General features: G+C 40.6%; 2 protein-coding genes across 4 annotated transcripts in view; one reads left to right on the top strand and one right to left on the bottom strand.

Annotated features, from left to right (window-relative positions):
* The window catches only part of LOC5570412 (cadherin-86C), a 649,107-nt gene that overhangs the window by 212,982 nt on the left and 416,079 nt on the right, over window positions 1-20,046 (top strand). The gene's annotated exons all lie outside the window — the stretch shown is intronic.
* Window positions 14,271-15,053, bottom strand: LOC5570404. The gene is made up of 2 exons (XM_001659062.2): window positions 14,968-15,053; window positions 14,271-14,908 (listed from the first exon to the last, which is right to left on the bottom strand). Exons 1-2 carry the CDS (start codon window positions 14,981-14,983, stop codon window positions 14,637-14,639), a joined length of 288 nt encoding a protein of 95 aa, XP_001659112.2. The 5' UTR covers window positions 14,984-15,053; the 3' UTR covers window positions 14,271-14,636.

The raw sequence follows: 20,046 nt of genomic DNA, 5'->3' as shown, positions 1-20,046 counted from the left end.
AGAGGGACTTTCAGAATCCTGAAAGGAGTTCTCTCAGAATTCTGATAAAGATTCTCTCAAAATCCAAAGAGGGATTCTCTCAGAATCCTGAGACGGATTCTCTCAGAATCCTGAGACGGATTCTCTTAGAATCCTGAAAGTGATTCTCACAGAATCCAGAGCGGAATCCTCTCAGAATCTTGGTAGGGATTTTCTCAGAATCTTTAGAGGGATTCTATCAGAATCTTGAGAGGGATTCTCTCAGAATCCTGAGAGGGATTTTCTCAGAATCCAGACAGAGATACTCTTAGAATCCTGATCGGGATTCTATCAGATTTCTGAGCGGGATTCTCTCAGAATCCTGAGAGGAGTTCTCTTAGAATTTTGAGAGAGATTCTCTTGGAATCTTGAGAAGGATTCTCTCAGAATCCCGAGCGGGATTCTAACGAAATCGTGAGAAGTACTCTTAAAGAATCTTGAGAGGGATTTTCTCAGAATGCTGAGAGGGGTTCTCTGAGCTTCCTGAGAGTGATTCTCTCAGAATCCTAAGAACGATTCTCTCAGAATGCTGAGAGCGATTCTCTCAGAATCCTGGGAGCGATTCCCTCAGAATAGTGAAAGCGATTCTCTCATAATCCTAAGAGGCATTCTCTCAGAATCCTGAGAGGGATTCTCTCAGAATCCTGAGAGGGATTCTCTCAGAATCCTTAGAGGGTTTCTCTCAGAATACTAAGAGTGATTCTCTCAGAATCCTGAGGGATTCTCTCAGAATCCTGAGGGATTCTCTCAGAATCCTAAGAGGGATTCTCTCAAAATCCTGTGAAGGATTCTCTCGAAATCCTGAGAAGGATTCTCTCAATATCCTGCTATACTGAGAGGGATTCTCTCAAAATCCTGAGAGGGATTCTCTCAGAATCTTGAGAAGGATTCTCTCACAATCCTGAGAGCGATACTCTCCGAATCCTGAGAGAGATTCTCTCGGAAACCTAAAAAGAATTTTCTCAGAATCCTGAGAGGGAATTTCTCAGAACCCTGAGAGGGATTCTCCCAGAATCCTGAGAATTACTCTCTCAGAATCCTGAAAGGGATTTTCAAAATCCTGAAAGGGATTCTCAGAATCCTGAAAGGGATTTTCTCAGAATCCTTGGAGGGATTCTCTCAGAATCCTGAGAAGGATTCTTTCAGAATCCTTAGAGGGATTCTTTCAGAATCCTGAGAGGGATTCTCTCAGAATCCTGAGAGGGATTCTCTCAGAATCCTGAGAGGGATTCTCTCAGAATCCTGAGAGGGATTCTCTCAGAATCCTGAGAGGGATTCTCTCAGAATCCTGAGAGGGATTCTCCCAGAATCCTGAGAGGGATTCTCCCAGAATCCTGAGAGGGATTCTCCCAGAATCCTGAGAGGGATTCTCCCAGAATCCTGACAGGGATACTCTCAGAGTCCTGAGCGAGATTCTATCAGATTTCTGAGCGGGATTCTCTCAGAATCCTGAGAGGAATTCTCTTAGAATTTTGAGAGGGATTCTCTTGGAATCTTGAGAAGGATTCTCTCAGAACCCCGAGCGGGATTCTAACGAAATCGTGAGAAGTACTCTCTAGGAATCTTGAGAGGGATTTTCTCAGAATGCTGAGAGAGGTTCTCTGAGCTTCCTGAGAGAGATTCTCTCAGAATCCTAAAAACGATTCTCTCAGAACGCTGAGAGCGATTCACTCAGAATCCTGGTAGCGATTCTCTCAGAATAGTTAAAGCGATTCTCTCATAATCCTGAGAGGCAATCTATCAGAATCCTGAGAAGGATTCTCTCAGAATCCTGAGAGGGATTCCCTCAGAACCCTGAGAGGGATTCTCTCAAAATCCTGTGAAGGATTCTCTCGAAATCCTGAGAAGGATTGTAACCCGGCAGCCTTACGAGTTTCCCGGATGTAAGTTAAAGTGGCTTATGCGCTCCGATTGGAGACCACTAACCGTTTTTGGAGGTTGCCCGACCTTTTGAGACCCTTCAGGGGAGGGTTAAAGATTTTCCCAAAGTTATTGGGCGGGAAACGAGTTGGCTGACCTAGGGAAACAAGATGCCTCACGACTGTGAAGTCGTGCGAATCAGAAAATTTGTGTGTGAAAAAGCGAACTCTGCCGGTAACTAGACAATTGACGCGAGGGGTATCATCACGGGCAGACTTCACCAGTAAACACTTCGAACAAGCCACGTTCGATGAGAGAAAAATCCTTGGTTGGATTCAGGACCAACCTTCCCAGAAAATACTCCAAAAGAGACTACAAAAAAAACGACCGAAGTGTGAAAATGCTTCTACATTTACCGCTTCAGATTTCTCTCATACGAAATGCTGTTCAAAAACTGTTGATCTATCGTGTAACCCAAACTCCCATTTATTCAACTAATTCAACTTTTCATTTCAACATTTGTATTTACAATTCTTCTTTATCGACATCGAGTTCATTTGCTTATAGGCCTATCTATCTACTATTCATTCCCTCTTACGCTAGCTAACTAGAAATCTAATATCGTGCGGTATTCTTGTGCGGTGCGGTGTTCATTTCGATGAGCGACTCAAATTCAAAACTTAAAGCCTGCTACCGGCGCTCACGCGCGGCCAAACGGTACGGCTATTTGCAGCGGCCACACTAGCTGATTTGGCTAAGGCTAGGGGCAAATCTCACCATGCGCATGGGAATCAAAAAGCATGCATGCTACTTACGATTTGGACGCTGTCTACTGTCGTGGGGGCATTTGCGGTTTGCGGGCTTGGACTATTAGTACCACGTGTACTACACGCGGTCTCCTCTCCGGTGCTCGACTCTTGGTGCTACTCGCTCGCTCGCTCGCTCGATGATCTTGCCTGCCGTTCTCAACGGCGCATCCCACGCAGATTTGTGGTCTTCAACGACGGGGTACGGCCGTCTCACCAACGATCGACACTGACGGTGGTCTAGTGGATACGGTCCTCGCCTCTCACGCTGGTGGTCACCGGATCGAATCCGGTCGGGGAACTTTTTAGCTTCGCTATTTCTCACTCGGACGTAACGTCGTCGGAGCTGAGAATCTCGCCGGTAGAAACCGGCCTTGTTGCTTGGCGCCCTGCCAAGGGCGCGGGAGTAACGTACGCTGCCCTCTCCGGCCACGTGTACCGCCGGGACTTCCTTCGCAGCAGGAAAGCGGGGTCGAAAACGGTCGCTATCAAAACGGGGGTGGTGCGACGGGCTCGCAACGTGCCACAAATCTATTTAAAAAAAGGTTGATGGCTGGTATTGAACACTGACGCTAAACCATTCTGCACAAAAATCTTACCGCTTAATCCGCAAGTCTACACTAGCACAAAACCGCAAGAAACGCACTACGCACTTTCTTCTAACTACTAACTGGTCGAGGGAAACGAAAGAAATCTAAATTAGTAAACTTCGAAGCACTTTCACACTCTTATTTAGTTCACCTTCAAGAACACACCACGGCGCGGTAACCAAAGTTGGACCGTTCTCGCCTCTTCCGCGAACCTGAACGAAGTGAACGAGCTAAGTCTGAGGGTCCTCAGATAAGGCGCGAGATGTGAAGGTCTTCGTCACCGGATATTACGCGAAACTAACGAAGTTAATTTCGCGAAGGTCAAGACTTCGCTTTCACGCACACCAACGTTCTAACTCGTCGGGTGAAAGCATCCCCTTTCCCCAAGATAGATCCTCCAAATCGCTGCCCTCCCGAAGATTATGAATAGGAAAGGCCGGGTCAACGATTCTTCAATACGATCTCGACAGGTCGATGTCCGAGGATCGTCACATGGTCGCTTCAACAAAGTTCGTATGGCTGCTGAGGTTTGGCGCCAGAAGGCTAGTTGGAACTCATTTAGTTTATGGACTGCGGTGTGGAGCAAGTGAGCTCAGTGAGTGCATTGAGTTCTTATGCTAATATTCACTCAATCTGAGCGATCGATTTCAAGGGGTAGTTCAATGGTGAAGTTCATTACATTTGCTACTAATGCTATTTATTTACAAATTATAATTAAAAATTCATGATACTGCTACAGGATTCTCTCAAAATCCTGATATACTGAGAGGGATTCTCTCAAAATCCTGAGAGGGATTCTCTCAGAATCTTGAGAAGGATTCTCTCAGAATCCTGAGAGCGATACTCTCCGAATCCTGAGAGAGATTCTCTCGGAAACCTAAAAAGAATTTTCTCAGAATCCTGAGAGGGAATTTCTCAGAACCCTGAGAGGGATTCTCCCAGAATCCTGAGAATTACTCTCTCAGAATCCTGAAAGGGATTTTCAAAATCCTGAAAGGTATTCTCAGAATCCTGAAAGGGATTTTCTCAGAATACTTGGAGGGATTCTCTCAGAATCCTGAGAAAGATTCTTTCAGAATCCTTAGAGGGATTCTTTCAGAATCCTAAGGGGGATTCTCTCAGAATCCTGAGAGGGATTCTCTCAGAATCCTGAGAGGGATTCTCTCAGAATCCTGACAGGGATACTCTCAGAGTCCTGAGCGAGATTCTATCAGATTTCTGAGCGGGATTCTCTCAGAATCCTGAGAGGAATTCTCTTAGAACTTTGAGAGGGATTCTCTTGGAATCTTGAGAAGGATTCTCTCAGAACCCCGAGCGGGATTCTAACGAAATCGTGAGAAGTACTCTCTAGGAATCTTGAGAGGGATTTTCTCAGAATGCTGAGAGAGGTTCTCTGAGCTTCCTGAGAGAGATTCTCTCAGAATCCTAAAAACGATTCTCTCAGAACGCTGAGAGCGATTCTCTCAGAATCCTGGTAGCGATTCTCTCAGAATAGTGAGAGCGATTCTCTCATAATCCTGAGAGGCAATCTATCAGAATCCTGAGAAGGATTCTCTCAGAATCCTGAGAGGGATTCCCTCAGAATCCTGAGAGAATTTGAGAGGGATTCTCTCAGAATCCTGAGAGGGTTTCTCTCAGAATCCTGAGAGGGATTCTCTCAAAATCCTGTGAAGGATTCTCTCAAAATCCTGTGAAGGATTCTCTCGAAATCCTGAGAAGGATTCTCTCAAAATCCTGATATACTGAGAGGGATTCTCTCAAAATCCTGAGAGGGATTCTCTCAAAATCCTGTGAAGGATTCTCTCGAAATCCTGAGAAAGATTCTCTCAAAATCCTGATATACTGAGAGGGATTCTCTCAAAATCCTGAGAGGGATTCTCTCAGAATCTTGAGAAGGATTCTCTCAGAATCCTGAGAGCGATACTCTCCGAATCCTGAGAGAGATTCTCTCGGAAACCTAAAAAGAATTTTCTCAGAATCCTGAGAGGGAATTTCTCAGAACCCTGAGAGGGATTCTCCCAGAATCCTGAGAATTACTCTCTCAGAATCCTGAAAGGGATTTTCAAAATCCTGAGAGGGATTCCCAGAATCCTGAAAGGGATTTTCTCAGAATCCTTGGAGGGATTCTCTCAGAATCCTGAGAAGGATTCTTTCAGAATCCTTAGAGGGATTCTTTCAGAATCCTGAGAGGGATTCTCTCAGAATCCTGAGAGGGATTCTCTCAGAATCCTGAGAGGGATTCTCTCAGAAGGCTGATAAGAGTTTCTCAAAACCCTAAGATGGATTTTCGCATAACCCTGTGATGGATTTTCTAAGAATCCTGGGAGGAATTCTCTCAGAATCCTGAGAGGGATTCTCTTACAATCCTGAGAATAATTCTCTTAGAATCCTGAGAGGGATTCTCTAAAAATCTTGTGAGGCCCTCTCTCATGATCCTGAGAGGGATTTGAGCGAAAACGATATCTCAGAATCCTGAGCAAAATTCTATCAGATTTCTGAGCGGGATTCTCTCAGAATCCTGAGAGGAATTCTCTTAGAATTTTGAGAGGGATTCTCTTGGAATCTTGAGAAGGATTCTCTCAGAATCCCGAGCGGGATTCTAACGAAATCGTGAGAAGTACTCTCTAGGAATCTTGAGATTGATTTTCTCAGAATGCTGAGAGAGGTTCTCTGAGCTTCCTGAGAGAGATTCTCTCAGAATCCTAAGAACGATTCTCTCAGAATAGTGAGAGCGATTCTCTCATAATAGTGAGAGCGATTCTCTCATAATCCTGAGAGGCAATCTATCAGAATCCTGAGAGGGATTCTCTCAGAATCCTGAGAGGGATTCCCTCAGAATCCTGAGAGGGATTCTCTCAGAATCCTGAGAAGGATTCTCTCAGAATCCTGAGAAGGATTCTCTCAGAATCCTGAGAAGGATTCTCTCAGAATCCTGAGAGGGTTTTTCTCAGAATCCTGAGAGGGATTCTTTCAAAATCCTGTGAAGGATTCTCTCGAAATCCTGAGAAGGATTCTCTCAAAATCCTGTTATACTGAGAGTGATTCTCTCAAAATCCTGAGAGGGATTCTCTCAAAATCCTGTGAAGGCTTCTCTCGAAATCCTGAGAAGGATTTTCTCAAAATCCTGAGAGGGATTCTCTCAGAATCTTGAGAAGGATTCTCTCAGAATCCTGAGAGCGGTACTCTCCGAATCCTGAGAGAGATTCTCTCGGAAACCTAAAAAGATTTTTTTCAGAATCCTGAGAGAGAATTTCTCAGAACCCTGAGAGGGATTCTCCCAGAATCCTGAGAATTACTCTCAGAATCCTGAAAGGGATTTTCAAAATCCTGAAAGGGATTCTCAGAATCCTGAAAGGGATTTTCTCAGAATCCTTAGAGGGATTCTCTCAGAATCCTGAGAGGGATTCTTTCGGAATCCTTAGAGGGATTCTTTCAGAATCCTTAGGGGGATTCTTTCAGAATCCTTAGAGGGATTCTTTCAGAATCCTGACAGTGATTCTCGCAGAATCCGAATAACGATTCTCTCAGAATCCTAAAAGGGATTCTCTCAGAATCCTGAGAGGGATTCTCTCCGAATCCTGGGAGCGATTCTCTCAGAATCCTAAAAGGGATTCTCTAAGAATCTTGAGGGGGATTCTGTCAGAATCCTGAGAAGGATTTTCTCAGAATCTTGGGAGGGTTTCTCTCAGAATCCTGAGGGGGATTTTCTCAGAATCTTGAAAGGGATTTTCTCGGAATCTGAAAAGGGATTCTCTCAGATTCCTGAAAAGGATTCTCTCAGAATCCTTAGATATTTTGTCAGAATCCTGAGAGGGAACCTGTTGCATTACTACGAGGGATTCTCTCAGAATCCTGAGTGGGATTCTCGCAGAATACTGAGAGGGATTCTTTAAGAAGCTTGGGGGTAGTTCCCTAAGAATCCTGAGAGGGATTCTCTCAGAATCCTGAGAGGGATTCTCTCAGAATCCTGAGAGGGATTCTCTCAGAATCCTTTAAGGGATTCTCTCAGAATCCTGAGAGGGATTCTCTCACAATCTTGACAGGGATTCTCTCAAAATCTTAAGAGGGACTCTCTCAGAACACTGACTCTCTCAGAATCCTTAGAGGTATTTTCTTAGAATCCTGAGGGGGGACCTGTTGCATTCCTACGAAGGATTCTCTCAGAATCCTGAGAGGGATTCTCTCAGCATCCTGATAGGGGTTCTCTCAGAATACTGAGAGCAATTCTCTCATTATACTGAGAGCAATTCTCTCATAATCCTGAGAGGGATTCTGTCAGTATCTTGACAGGGATTCTCTCAGAATCCTAAGAGGGATTTTCTCAGAATCCTGAGAGGGATTCTGAGATAATCCTGAGAGGGATTCTCTCAGTATCTTGAAGGGGATTCTGTCAGAATCCTGAGAGGGATTCTTTCAGAATCCTGAGAGAGATTTTCTCAGAATCCTGAGAGGGATTCTCTCAGAAGGCTGATAAGAGTTTCTCAAAACCCTAAGATGGATTTTCGCATAACCCTGTGATGGATTTTCTAAGAATCCTGGGAGGAATTCTCTCAGAATCCTGAGAGGGATTCTCTAAAAATCTTGTGAGGCCCTCTCTCATGATCCTGAGAGGGATTTGAGCGAAAACGATATCTCTCAGAATTCGGAATGCAATGTTATAAATTAAATGTCAATTGACAAAATCCAGATGTCAGATCGGTTAACTCCTACCAGAAAGCGAGCTTTATTCTAGAGAGCAACGGTTAAACGTATATTGACAACCGAACAAAAATTATCACAACACAATAAATCAACACATAAATCTCCACTGCGATTGCGTTATCGCATCCATCACACCCCGAAATCCGGACCGCTCTCTAATGAGTTGACAGCTTCTATTCAAAACATTAGATAAGCAACGCGCAATCCATTGAAAACGATTCCATCGAAAATTTAGATTTAGGGCTCCGCAATAAATTCATAAAAGAAGCCACTCCCTACACCATCATCGATCGGTGGCAGCAGTCAGTAGCGCTAGTAGTCGGTCTTGCAACCATATCTTTCGATACTTTATGATCCCTACTGTCACGAATGTGTTCAACGTTTGGACTTTTGAAAAGATAGGTTGGCATGAAAAGATATGATTTTCATTGCAGCCTCGCCAGCAGTCTATTAGTGTCATTTGACAGCAAATCGATAAGATCGATCCAAATTGTCGATCAACTGTCAAACGACACAAGCAAAACGTCAGAACGTTTACTCCCTACCAGAAAGTGTTCTTGCTTGTACTTTCTTGTAGCTGTACCTAAACGATAAGTTATTATCGTTTAATTGTCAATAATGTGTCGATATGTTTTACGCATTCAAATTTTGCTGCCACACTTTTTCAAGTCGTACAGAGGATTACACAATCAATCCTACTTTGATGATCAATCCTTTCAGTGACAGAGATCACTTCAATGCTAAACTATCACTTGATGCTTTGCCATCTACACGCAGTAAACCGTCGAATGACAGCTCAAACCATCAATTTGTTAAACCCATTGCTTTTCAAATCAAATATCCACGAAATGGTGTTGATGTGATGCAAACGATGCCATTCTTCAACCAGTACGCGCAGCACCTCAGCGTGAAACGAAACTGACTATACCCTCGCTAGAAAACTTTGGCGTACGCGGGTACACCTCGATGTGACACCCGAACAATACCTTTCTGTCAAATCCGAATTTGAAGCCTAATGGAACACGAACCGCGCGCAACGGCAGGCATTCAGCGCCGACTGCGGTTGCAAATTTTGACATTTCCAACTGTCATCCCCCTTCGCGATGATGACGATGCGGAGCTAGTTAGGGGTCGTCTATAAATGACGTAGCTTTTTAGGGGGGAGGGGGGTCTTTACGAATTTGTGACGATGTGTGACGAGGGGGAGGGAGGGGTCCTAGCTAGTGGACGTAGCATTTCGAATCATTTCGGTAAAAAGAGAGGTGCTGAAAAAATGGAACACAATATTTGTTCATCAAACTTCTTATTTTTTGTTTGACTTATATACTTGGATTATAAAATGATGATTCGGCTTCCAAACATTCATATGACAAGATTGAAAAAAAATCAATGAAATTTCAGGTTTTTCTGATAAATGCAATCAAACAGCTTTGAATAATTATGTGAATATTATATTGTATTCATGTCTAAATTAATAAATTCATAAATAAACAGAACAAAAAGTTCAATAAATTATTTAAAAATCAATGCTTTACAGACTTGACGAATATTGTTTTCCCATTTGTGAACTAGACATAAAGTCAACTATTAGTTTTATTCATATATTCTGTTGGGGCTTTATTGCTACAAGATAATATGCTCTTTTTGGCAAATATTGCATTAAAATAAGATATTTATTCCGGGAATTTTGCATTCAATGTTGCAGGAGATCTCTACCCAATCAACTCATCGATTTGTTTTGATATATCATTGCTCTTGATGGAATAGCCTAAATATTAATGAGGACAGGCTCAGTGTTATCATTCAATTTTCTTAATGACTCGGTAACTTGAAGAAAGTTTATTTTTCTTATTTATAGGTTATGAAGGATTATTTCAGTATGATGAACGATAGTGAAAATCAGCTGAAATATTGATGGAAATGAATAATGTCATGTGTATAATAATCGCTAAAATTTTCTAAATATTCCAAATATTACAAGTGTAATCTTTATACCTGGCTACTGATTGCTAAATGGATTTGATTTTGGATAATAATGACGAAGATACATTTTAAATTAATATATATTGTTGATCATTTTCATTAAAATCTATTTCTTAACAACGAATAAGGGATTGTTAATATAACGAAATTGCATTTCAATTTATTATAAAATATATTGTACCCTAACTCGTTAAGTAACGTACTGTTATCTTCATCAATGCAATCAAACATTTTTATAATTTTTTTCACATTTTCTGTTGTAAACTTGTTTTTCATGGTATCAACAGTAAATGTTGAACTTTGGTTCAACGGAAGTTCCAAAATTATGATTCTCCGTCACGGAAATGAATTCAAACGCACGTAATCCTTGGATGTATGGGAGAATATAATTTTCCTATAAAGGACATTAAGGACTTATTTAATTCACAGATTCTTAATTGACTCGTAATCTAATTTCATGCAATTCAATACTGTATAAAGTGGTCTGTGAGTGTGGTCTTGCGAACCCCTGCAACTGATTGCAGCGTGGTACGTTTATGTTTCTATGTGTATATGTATTACAGTAGATAGAGTTCAACTTACGTTTAGTATCCTCAGTAATATTCGCAGTGGGCACAAACTATGTTGGGTAGGCTTTTATGTTCACAGGAGCAAGCAGATGGATCTGGATAGCATGTAATTTGTTTAAAATTTACTCTGGAATAAATTCTACCAATCTCTCACCGTTTTCGGCTTCACTATGGAGTAATGGCTTAGCACGTATGCTGCTACACTGTAGGTGGTGAAGGTGATGGGAGCCTAATTGAAGACGGGGTTTTAGTTCTATAATCGCTCTATTACATACAGGCCCAGCTTACCGATATTTGAAACAAAGCTATCACTAATTCACTGGAAATTAAATGTACTTATTTCTAAACGCTACTATCAAACTAGAAGGTTAATATGTGGCACTATTGAACTACGCTTATTTCGTTTTCTGTTTTGATCTACCCGCCAACACTCATTTGCATGCAGAAAATTGATCTCAATCGAGTGCACTTCTATCGCACTCACCGTTGATCATTGGGGATAGCAGGTCAAAATGACCAAAGGAAGGTGCGTTATTCTTGTCGAATAACAGTAAAAGTAATACAATTTAGCCTATATGAAACTGGAAACTGAAGTTATGTAACTTAAACAGAAAATATGTTTATTTAAAACTGCTTTCCAAATTACTTTTGAGCGCTACTGTATATCAAACTGTTTTTCATTAGATTACCCTTACTTTTCAGTCAGTAGTTAATATCAAACCTTGTATTGAACTACTGAATTCCAATTTTTTTGTTCAGCCAAGGAAAATACCCAGGAAACAATATTTATAAAATTTAGAAGGAGGGGGGGGGGTGCTTAATATGCTACGTATTTTTTAAGGGGGGGTATCAGCATTTGTGACAAAATGCTACGAGGGGGGAGGGGGGTGTAAAAAATCAGTGAAAAAATGCTACGTCATTTATGGACGGCCCCTTAGTGATGTACAATAATAATCCCGCTTGAGTGACAGCTGGAGTAGATGAAAGTTATGTCATTGCGACTGCATCGAGTTGCGGATTGGCCAATTTTTTGCTCTTGACATGACCCGCTTCATTCCTGTGTCAAATTCCCGTCACAAATCCAAGTTGGCGGCGACCGTGGTTTCAATTTACACTTCGTAAACGCCGACTTGGATTCAATTAGACAAGACTCTTCCGACAAAGCCCCTCGTCCCGGACGAGGGGTCCCTTTTGGCATTACCACGAAAAACAATTAGCCCTTTCTTTGTGCGACTGCTCGCGTGAGCTAAATAATCAATCTTCGGGCGCATCTCGGAGTTCGCGCACAGGAATTGTAAATCACGACCGCCGAGCGCAACCGGAGCAATCGGTTCATAAATTCCCGAGGACCTCGGGGCTTGAATCGAATGTCAAAATCCGAGAAATTCAAACAATCTCTCTTTGTTCGCCGCCCTTGCAGCAAACGGCGACCATGATCCAACATGGCGTCTCGGACGTCGATCGTTGTTGGCTCGGAGCGTCTAGGTCCAGTGCCGCTCGCTTCTTCTACTAAGTTATGAAGATCCCGAAAGGGGACTCTTCCCCCGAGTTTCCAGGAGGGACGGCGAGGTGAAAATCGTGCCCAAGTTCCAATTTCATTACAGTTCTTGCTGTGCTCCGTTACTGTTATTGCGATGCTGCATGGGCATCGTTTAATTGAAATCTCATAAATTAATTTTCCCATTCCCGGTCGATCGGGAATGGCACTGTCTGCCAGCAGCCTAAGGGACACATGGGATTGGCCGTGGCATAAGAGCGGGAATGACCCTGAAAGTTCCCATCCCGTCTTCGTTCCGTGTCGCATCGTGTTCTGCTCACGACTCTTGATGATAATGGTCAAATGGAGTCTGCTGTGAACGGATGAGGCACGACATGGTAGCATCTGGTGGATCAGTTCCGTGGACCAAGAGCAGAAACGGCTAATGTCACCTTCTTAATGGGTTCTCGGAATGACTTCGTGAAGTTGAATTGTTTTGCGGGTTGTCACTGTTGTTTCGTCTACTGTAATGTATGGTTTGCATGAAAATCGTTCGATTGATTCAAATGAGTTTGAGTTTGGGACAGGTTTACGGTAAGAGAAATATCTGTCATTGCAAAGACTAAAACTGGTCGTTTGAATGCCATAATTGATTGTTTTCCAAGCATTTTACTAGCTATCCAGCATTTTACGACAGGGAAATGGCTTCCATGCATAAGCTCACTTTCTGGTAGGGATCATTCGATTTGACGCATGGCTTGGGTCGATTGAGAGTTGATCGATAAGTTTGATGATCCATATTATCTATTCGCTGTCAAACGACCCAAGCCAAACGTCAGAATGGTTGATCCCTACCTGAAAGCGAACTTGCTTTTCGCGGCCAGTAGCGCCCGTTCAAGGCTGGATTGTTTTAGTCGATTGACACATGATCGATAAGATTGATCATCTTTGCATCGAATGACTGTGAAACGACATAAGTTTAACGTCAAGTTGATTTATGTGCATGCCTGAAAAAGAACTTGATTTTGATGACAATTTGGTGTGTCACTATTAAAAACGATATTCATTACGTTAAATCCTATCGATTAACTGTCAAACGAAATAATTTTAATTTCTTGCTACCTACTGAAAAATAAGATTGAACGTTACTAGATTACGTAAAAATGAGGCATTCTTCAAGCTTCAAATCTGAAAACAAATTGCAACAAGTTCAAGAATTATATTATTCGTTGCAAAGCTAAGAATGATTTCGAAATGGACAAAGCCACACAAACGTCAACAATGAACCACGTGCATCCAACTTCGCATTCCAAAGCCCAAGAAATCAGATTATCCGAAACGTTTTTTCTTCCATTTCCTTCGAAACGATCAGCTCCCGCGGAATCCATTTCGCTCTCTGAAAGCCCCATCATAAGTCGCAATTTCAGCTCCATCAATCAACGTAAACAAAACCCAGCGAAAATAATATGAGGTCAGGCAAACAATTAAACCCGTCACCCGCCTTCGGGATCGTCATTTATTCGCTCGGTTCCGATTTGGCGATCTCGAGGCTGCTCTGCTGCTCATATACAGAGCTGCCAGATGATTTGATAGAAAACCTGTATCCACCAGGTTAGAAAATCTGTGTCCCATACAAAAAAATCTGTGTCCATATAAAAATCGTTGAAAGAAAATCTGTGTTCCATACAAATTGAACCTGTGTCAGAATAAAAAAATCTGTGTAATACAGATAAATCTGTATATGTGGCAGCCCTGCTCATATATACCATTTTTCTAATCCTTTGAACTGTGGTCATCCTTCCTTTCAGAGTCATTCAATTTTGTTGCACAACCATCATCAGGAAGAGTCATCATTTCTGAAAATTGTTTTTTCGTTTCGTTTGTGAACCTTGAAAATGGTGCATCACGAAAAGGAAGAGTTCGTCGAAGGAAAAAATCCGGCTGGTAGACGTTGCAATCATAGTAGCCTTCCTCCAAAAAATATCCAAAGAAAAAATATGCCCGAGCGGTTAATCGTAGGATGCGGCGAAGAACTTACCTCTCCGGCCGTTTTTTTATCGTTTTGTTTTATTACCCTCTACCCAACTGTCCTCTGAGCTTTGCCATTGATGGCTTTTGGGAATTGCGAAGATGCGGTCTGGCCGTCTTCCGAGAATTGTGGAATTCGCCGTATTTCTGCGGAAGGTTACCGAACGCATTCTGCTTCGTTGGAAAAGGGGGCATTGAAATGTATTTATGGTTCGATTCAGTAAATGCTATACATTCATCAAAATTTTGACAAGTTGGGGCTTTTATTTCATCTAGTATGCTCCTCATTGAAACTGACCGTTTTTGTGGCACTTTTATTATTTTCATTGATCAGTATCAACTCTAGATGGTTTCCAACATTCTACAAGCACTTAATTGTTCAAAAACGATATAAACGATCTTAATCATCAGTTAACTCTCGCATAAGACCACTACATTCCAACTCGTTTCATGATAAGAATCAATCAGTTTGACGACTAGCTTGTGTCTTATGACAGTTGATCCAGAAGACAGATGATCGATCTTACCGATCAACTGTCAAATGACACAAACCAGACGTCAGATTGTTGGATCCCAACGATTCCCTAACCTCAATCACCGAAACTCATGCCTTTGCGACGCCCTTAACACACTTCTGCTGCTCCAAGCTGAACGTGTCGCCAAAATTGCACGGCAAGTACCGGGTGTACTTCTTGCCGTTTTCCTCACCACAGGTGCAATATCCGAAGGCAAACTTGGTGGCAGCAAACGATTCGCCCATTTTGACTCTGCCGCCCTTACAGTCCAGGTATTTGCAGTACTTTTCGACGTCGGACTCCGCCCAAGCCGTGAGCTGTGATCCCACGATGATCACGGCAATGAAGATTATGTAGTTATCTACGGAGTAGAAGTTGTTGAGGTTTAGCGACGGTCAATAGATTTTCTAACGAACTTACTGCGCCAATATGACATCGTGATTGAAGGTTGACCAGCGATTGACTGGACGAGCGTTTATAAACAGATTAAACAGAAGATTCATTGTTTGAACAAGTGGTGAAATGTTTGCTGGTTTGTCATAGTTGGAACGCTCATCAATCATTATCTTCATGAAAATATATACAATCATTTTCCAGCTTTTTACGAGTGCCGTTTCTAGCGAGCTCTCTTCCCGACTAAGGGTACATAACAAAATTATATCAGCATATGTTATTATGTTGAAAGTTTTTTTCGAACATAGGTTGTTACAAACGTGGTGCAGGATGTTGTTAAAATAACTAAAATTATAACAAAAAGTGTATGGGTAGTAATATAAACATAACAAAATGTGTTTTAATTCTATCAAAAACATATCAAACCAAGTTATAATGTTTGATACAAAGTATCAAAAATATAATACTGTTCGATATACGATAATATTGTATATTATTGAAATGCATACCCGACTAAGGGTACATAACAAAATTTTATCAGCATATGATATTATGTTTTAAGTTTTTTTCTAACATAGGTTGAAACAAACTTGATGCAGCATGTTGTTAAAATAACTAAAATTATAACAAAAAGTGTATGAATAGTAACATAAACATATCAAAATGTGTTTTAATTCTATCAAAAACATATCAAACCAAGTTATAATGTTTGATACAAAATATCAAAATTATAATACTGTTCGATATACGATAATATTGTATATTATTGAAATGCATGACTACCCGACTAGAGGCTTGTAACAAAAATATAATAAAATTTTATCAGAATATGATATGCATATCATATTTCATTTTCATTTTTCATTTTGCAGCGTTTGGTGGGGCAATGAGAGCGCAAGTCAGTCCAAAGCCGGGGGAAGGGATAGGTAATGGCCGTAATAGTCTATGCGGACCACTTGAACACCATCGGAAAGGATAAGAAGGGTTGGGGTAGGGTATAGGGAATGGAGAAGACTTGACACAGTAATGCGATTAATGCTGCAAAATGTAAATGTGCTGAAAGCAATTTAATTTGAGTTTTGAAGTTTGATTTGACTTATTAAAATTCCAAATAGATCGGCCATTGTAAAAGTAAGAAAGAATATGCTGATCGCTTTCTAGAAATTTTATAAACAACAAAATAATAACAATATGAGAGTGGTGCTTAGGGCTGCTGATGGCACAATGCGACGCTTTAGGAGATTTTGATACTATTTGAACATTACTATAAAGAGCGCAATTCAATCGATGGTGATAACTTTACAAACTTTATCTGTTTTTGCACTGATTGATTTCAAAAATATTCGATATTATTAGTTCATTTGTTTGTGTGATCTATGTGTTAATAATGGAAAAATTTTACATACCCTTGATGATAATACTTCCCTGACCAGAAATATTATATTTTGAGCGCCCTTTTCGAAGCTATTCTATCCAGGTATCCATGTACTGCTTTCAATCCTGAAATTATTCTTATTGTGCATGCTCATGCGTTATATTAGTGATGCTCATAATCATGCAACAGATAAGAAGGAGAGAAAAAGAGAATATAGGAACAGTGATTAGTAATGAGTTAATTATGTAGTTTTGTTAGAATTATAAACAATTAAACAATAGTAATGAATAGCTTATAAAATGACTTTGCAGCATAGCTGAGCCTTTCGGATCGTAAAACCGATGTATAAAAATAATTTGTTTCGAAATTGTCCGCGTGGTCTTCTAGTGCTCCTATTAGATAAGAATCAGTCATAGACATACATACCGAATGCTCGCCATGACCCTATGACCAACATTTGTATATGTATAGACTTAGCTGATGTGGCTTTTCTAATAGGTAGTTCTTTCACTCATTGATTGTCTTCAAAACCTTGTCAAGTATAGAAAATTGATTTTATTTCATTTATCACTGCATTGTACTTATTAAATATCAGGTATTATTTTATGTTTTTATCACTATTGATATTATCAAGGCCAGAATTCCCAGTGAGTGAAGAATTTTATAGTACTAGAACACCATAGAAGATCGCTAAACATCACCTAATCATGGAACGGCTTTTTGCTCTATTATTTTAGGTAGATGCTATTGATCTCCCTTTGCTCCTATCCGCAACCCGGTACACGCGCCCTGTTGGTTTTCGAAAACCTCGTAGATGATTACAAACCGTCAATGGCATTCCCAATTACTACCCCACATTGCACATTCAAGGGTCTGACTGTGCTCCTAACCCACCCTCAGTTCGTAATCTTCTCGCCATCTTGAAATTATATTTTCCCGAAGTGAAAGTAATTTTGATGAGTGATAACCTAGTGCAGCCCAACTGCATAGTACAGTAGTTTAACCAGAATCTTAAGGTTAGAAGATAAAATCTAAATTTTGTAATAAAAAGGTTGCCATTGCTTTGAAATTTACCCAACATCTAATCAAAACTACTAACAACAGCGATCAATTATCAAAATCATCGCTCCCTGGAAAATATAATCCCAAGCCCAGGGAGAATATGATATGCATATCATATTATGATATAATTTTGTTAGGCTCCGTTATCCATAGAACATAATAAAACAAAAATATAACATAATGTGTTTTATTTCCCTTTAAGATATTTTTTTTTGTTCATTTTTAACAACTTTTTAACAAAATAAATAGATAGTTATGCATTTCAATAATATACAATATTATCGTATATCAAACAGTATTATAATTTTGATACTTTGTATCAAACATTATAACTTGGTTTGAAATGTTTTTGATAGAATTAAAACACATTTTGTTATGTTTATGTTACTATTCATACACTTTTTGTTATAATTTTAGTTATTTTAACAACATCCTGCATCAAGTTTGTAACAACCTATGTTCGAAAAAAACTTATAACATAATAACATATGCTGATATAATTTTGTTATGTACCCTTTGTCGGGTATCTATTTATTTTGTTATAAAGTTGTTAAAAATGAACAAAAAATATCTTAAAGAGAAATAAAACACATTATGTTATATTTCTGTTTTATTATGTTCTATGGATAACGGAGCCCAACAATATTATATCATAATATGATATGCATATCATATTCTGATAAAATTTTATTATATTTTTGTTACAAGCCTCTAGTCGGGTTCTTTAAGGGATCAGGGGTTACGAAATTTGGCTTATTACGTTTGACAGTAAATCGATAAGTTTGATCATCAAACTTATCGATTGTCTGTCAACCGCCTCAATGCGAATGTCGATTGGATGACTGACTGACTAACTCCCTCTTAGGATTCTGAGAGAATCCCGCTCAGGATTCTGAGGGAATCCCTCTCAGGATTCTGGGAGAATCCCTCTGAGGATTCTAAGATAATCCCTCTCAGGATTCTGAGAGAATCCCTTTTAGGATTCTAAGAGAATCCCTCTCAGGATTCTGTCAGAATCATTCTCAGGCAGCATGCCTCTATGGATTATGACAGAATGTCCCTCAGGATTCTGAGAGAAACTCTCTCAGGATTCTGAGAGAATCCCTCACAGGATTATTAGAGAATCCCACTCAGAATTCTGAGAAAATCCTACTCAGGATTCTGAGAGCATCCCTCTAAGGATTCTGAGAGATTCCCTCTCAACATTCTGAGAGAATTCCTCTCAACATTCTGAGAGAATCCCTCTCAAGATTCTGAAAGAATCCCTCTCAGGATTCTGAAAGAATTCTTCTCAGAATTCTGAGAGAATCGCTCTCACGATTCTGAGAGAATCTCTCTCAGGGTTCTTAGAGAATCCCTATCAGGATTCTTGGAGAATCTTTCTCAGGATTAAGAGAGAATCCATCTCAGTCTTCTGAGAGAATCCCTCTCAGGATTCTGAGAGAATGCCTCTCAGGATTCTGAGAGAATCGCTCTCAGGATTCTGAGAGAATCCTTCCCAGCATTCTGAGAGAATCGCTCTCACGATTCTGAGAGAATCTCTCTCAGGATTCTTAGAGAATCCCTCTCAGGATTCTTGGAGTATCCTTCTCAGGATTAAGAGAGAATCCCACTCAGGCTTCTTAGAAAATCCTTTTCAGGATTCTGAGAGATTCTCTCTTAGGGTCCTGATAGTATCCCTCTCAAGGTTCTGAGAGAACCTCTTCCAGGATTCTGGGAGAATCCCTCTCAGGATTCTGAGAGAATCCCTCTCAGGATTCTGAGAGAATCCCTCGCAGGATTCTGAGAGAATCCCTCGCAGGATTTTGAGAGAATCCCTCGCAGGATTCTGAGAGAATCCCTCGCAGGATTCTAAGAGAATCCGTCTCAGGATTCTGAGAGAATCCGTCTCAGGATTCTGAGAGAATCCCTCTCAGGATTCTGAGAGAATCCCTCTCAGGATTCTGAGAGAATCCGTCTCAGGATTCTGAGAGAATCCCTCTCAGGATTCTGAAAGAATTCCTCTCAGGATTCTGAGAGAATTCCTCTCAGGATTCTGAGAAAATCCCTCTTAGGATTCTGTGAAAATCCCTCTTAGGATTCTGAGAGAATTCCTCTCAGGATTCTGAGAAAATGCCTCTTAGGATTCTGAGAGAATCCCTCTCAGGATTCTGAGAGAATCCCTCTCAAGATTCAGATAGAATCCCTCTCAGGATTCTGAGAGAATCCCTCTCAGGATTCTGAGAGAATCCCTCTCAGGATTCTGAGAGAATCCCTCTCAGGATTCTGAGAGGATCCCTCTTAGAATTCTGAGAGAATCCCTCTCAAGATTCTGAGAGAATCTCTTTTAAGATTCTGAGAGAATCCCTCTTAGGATTCTGAGAGAATCCCTCTTAGGATTCTGATAGAATCCCTCTCAGGATCCTGAGAGTATCCCTCTCAAGTTTCTGAGAGAACCTCTTCCAGGATTCTGAGAAAATCCCTCAATCTTAACAGATAACCGATCAGTTTTTAAAAAGATCAGTTGGTTATCAGATCGATCAGCTGTCAAACAAAACAATCGAGACTAAAATTTATCGAATAATAAAGCTTAAAGACCAAGTCGATCATGTTTTTAAGAAACATTTCAGTTGAAAGCTTTGCATTTATCAGATATCTACTATAGAAAGGCAGAAGAAGTCTTCTTTCAA

Source organism: Aedes aegypti, chromosome 1 (assembly GCF_002204515.2).
Source record: "Aedes aegypti strain LVP_AGWG chromosome 1, AaegL5.0 Primary Assembly, whole genome shotgun sequence".
Classification (NCBI taxonomy): Eukaryota; Metazoa; Arthropoda; class Insecta; order Diptera; family Culicidae; genus Aedes; species Aedes aegypti.
Note: the sequence above shows the minus strand (reverse complement) of the source record. Positions and strands in the feature narration are given on the sequence as shown.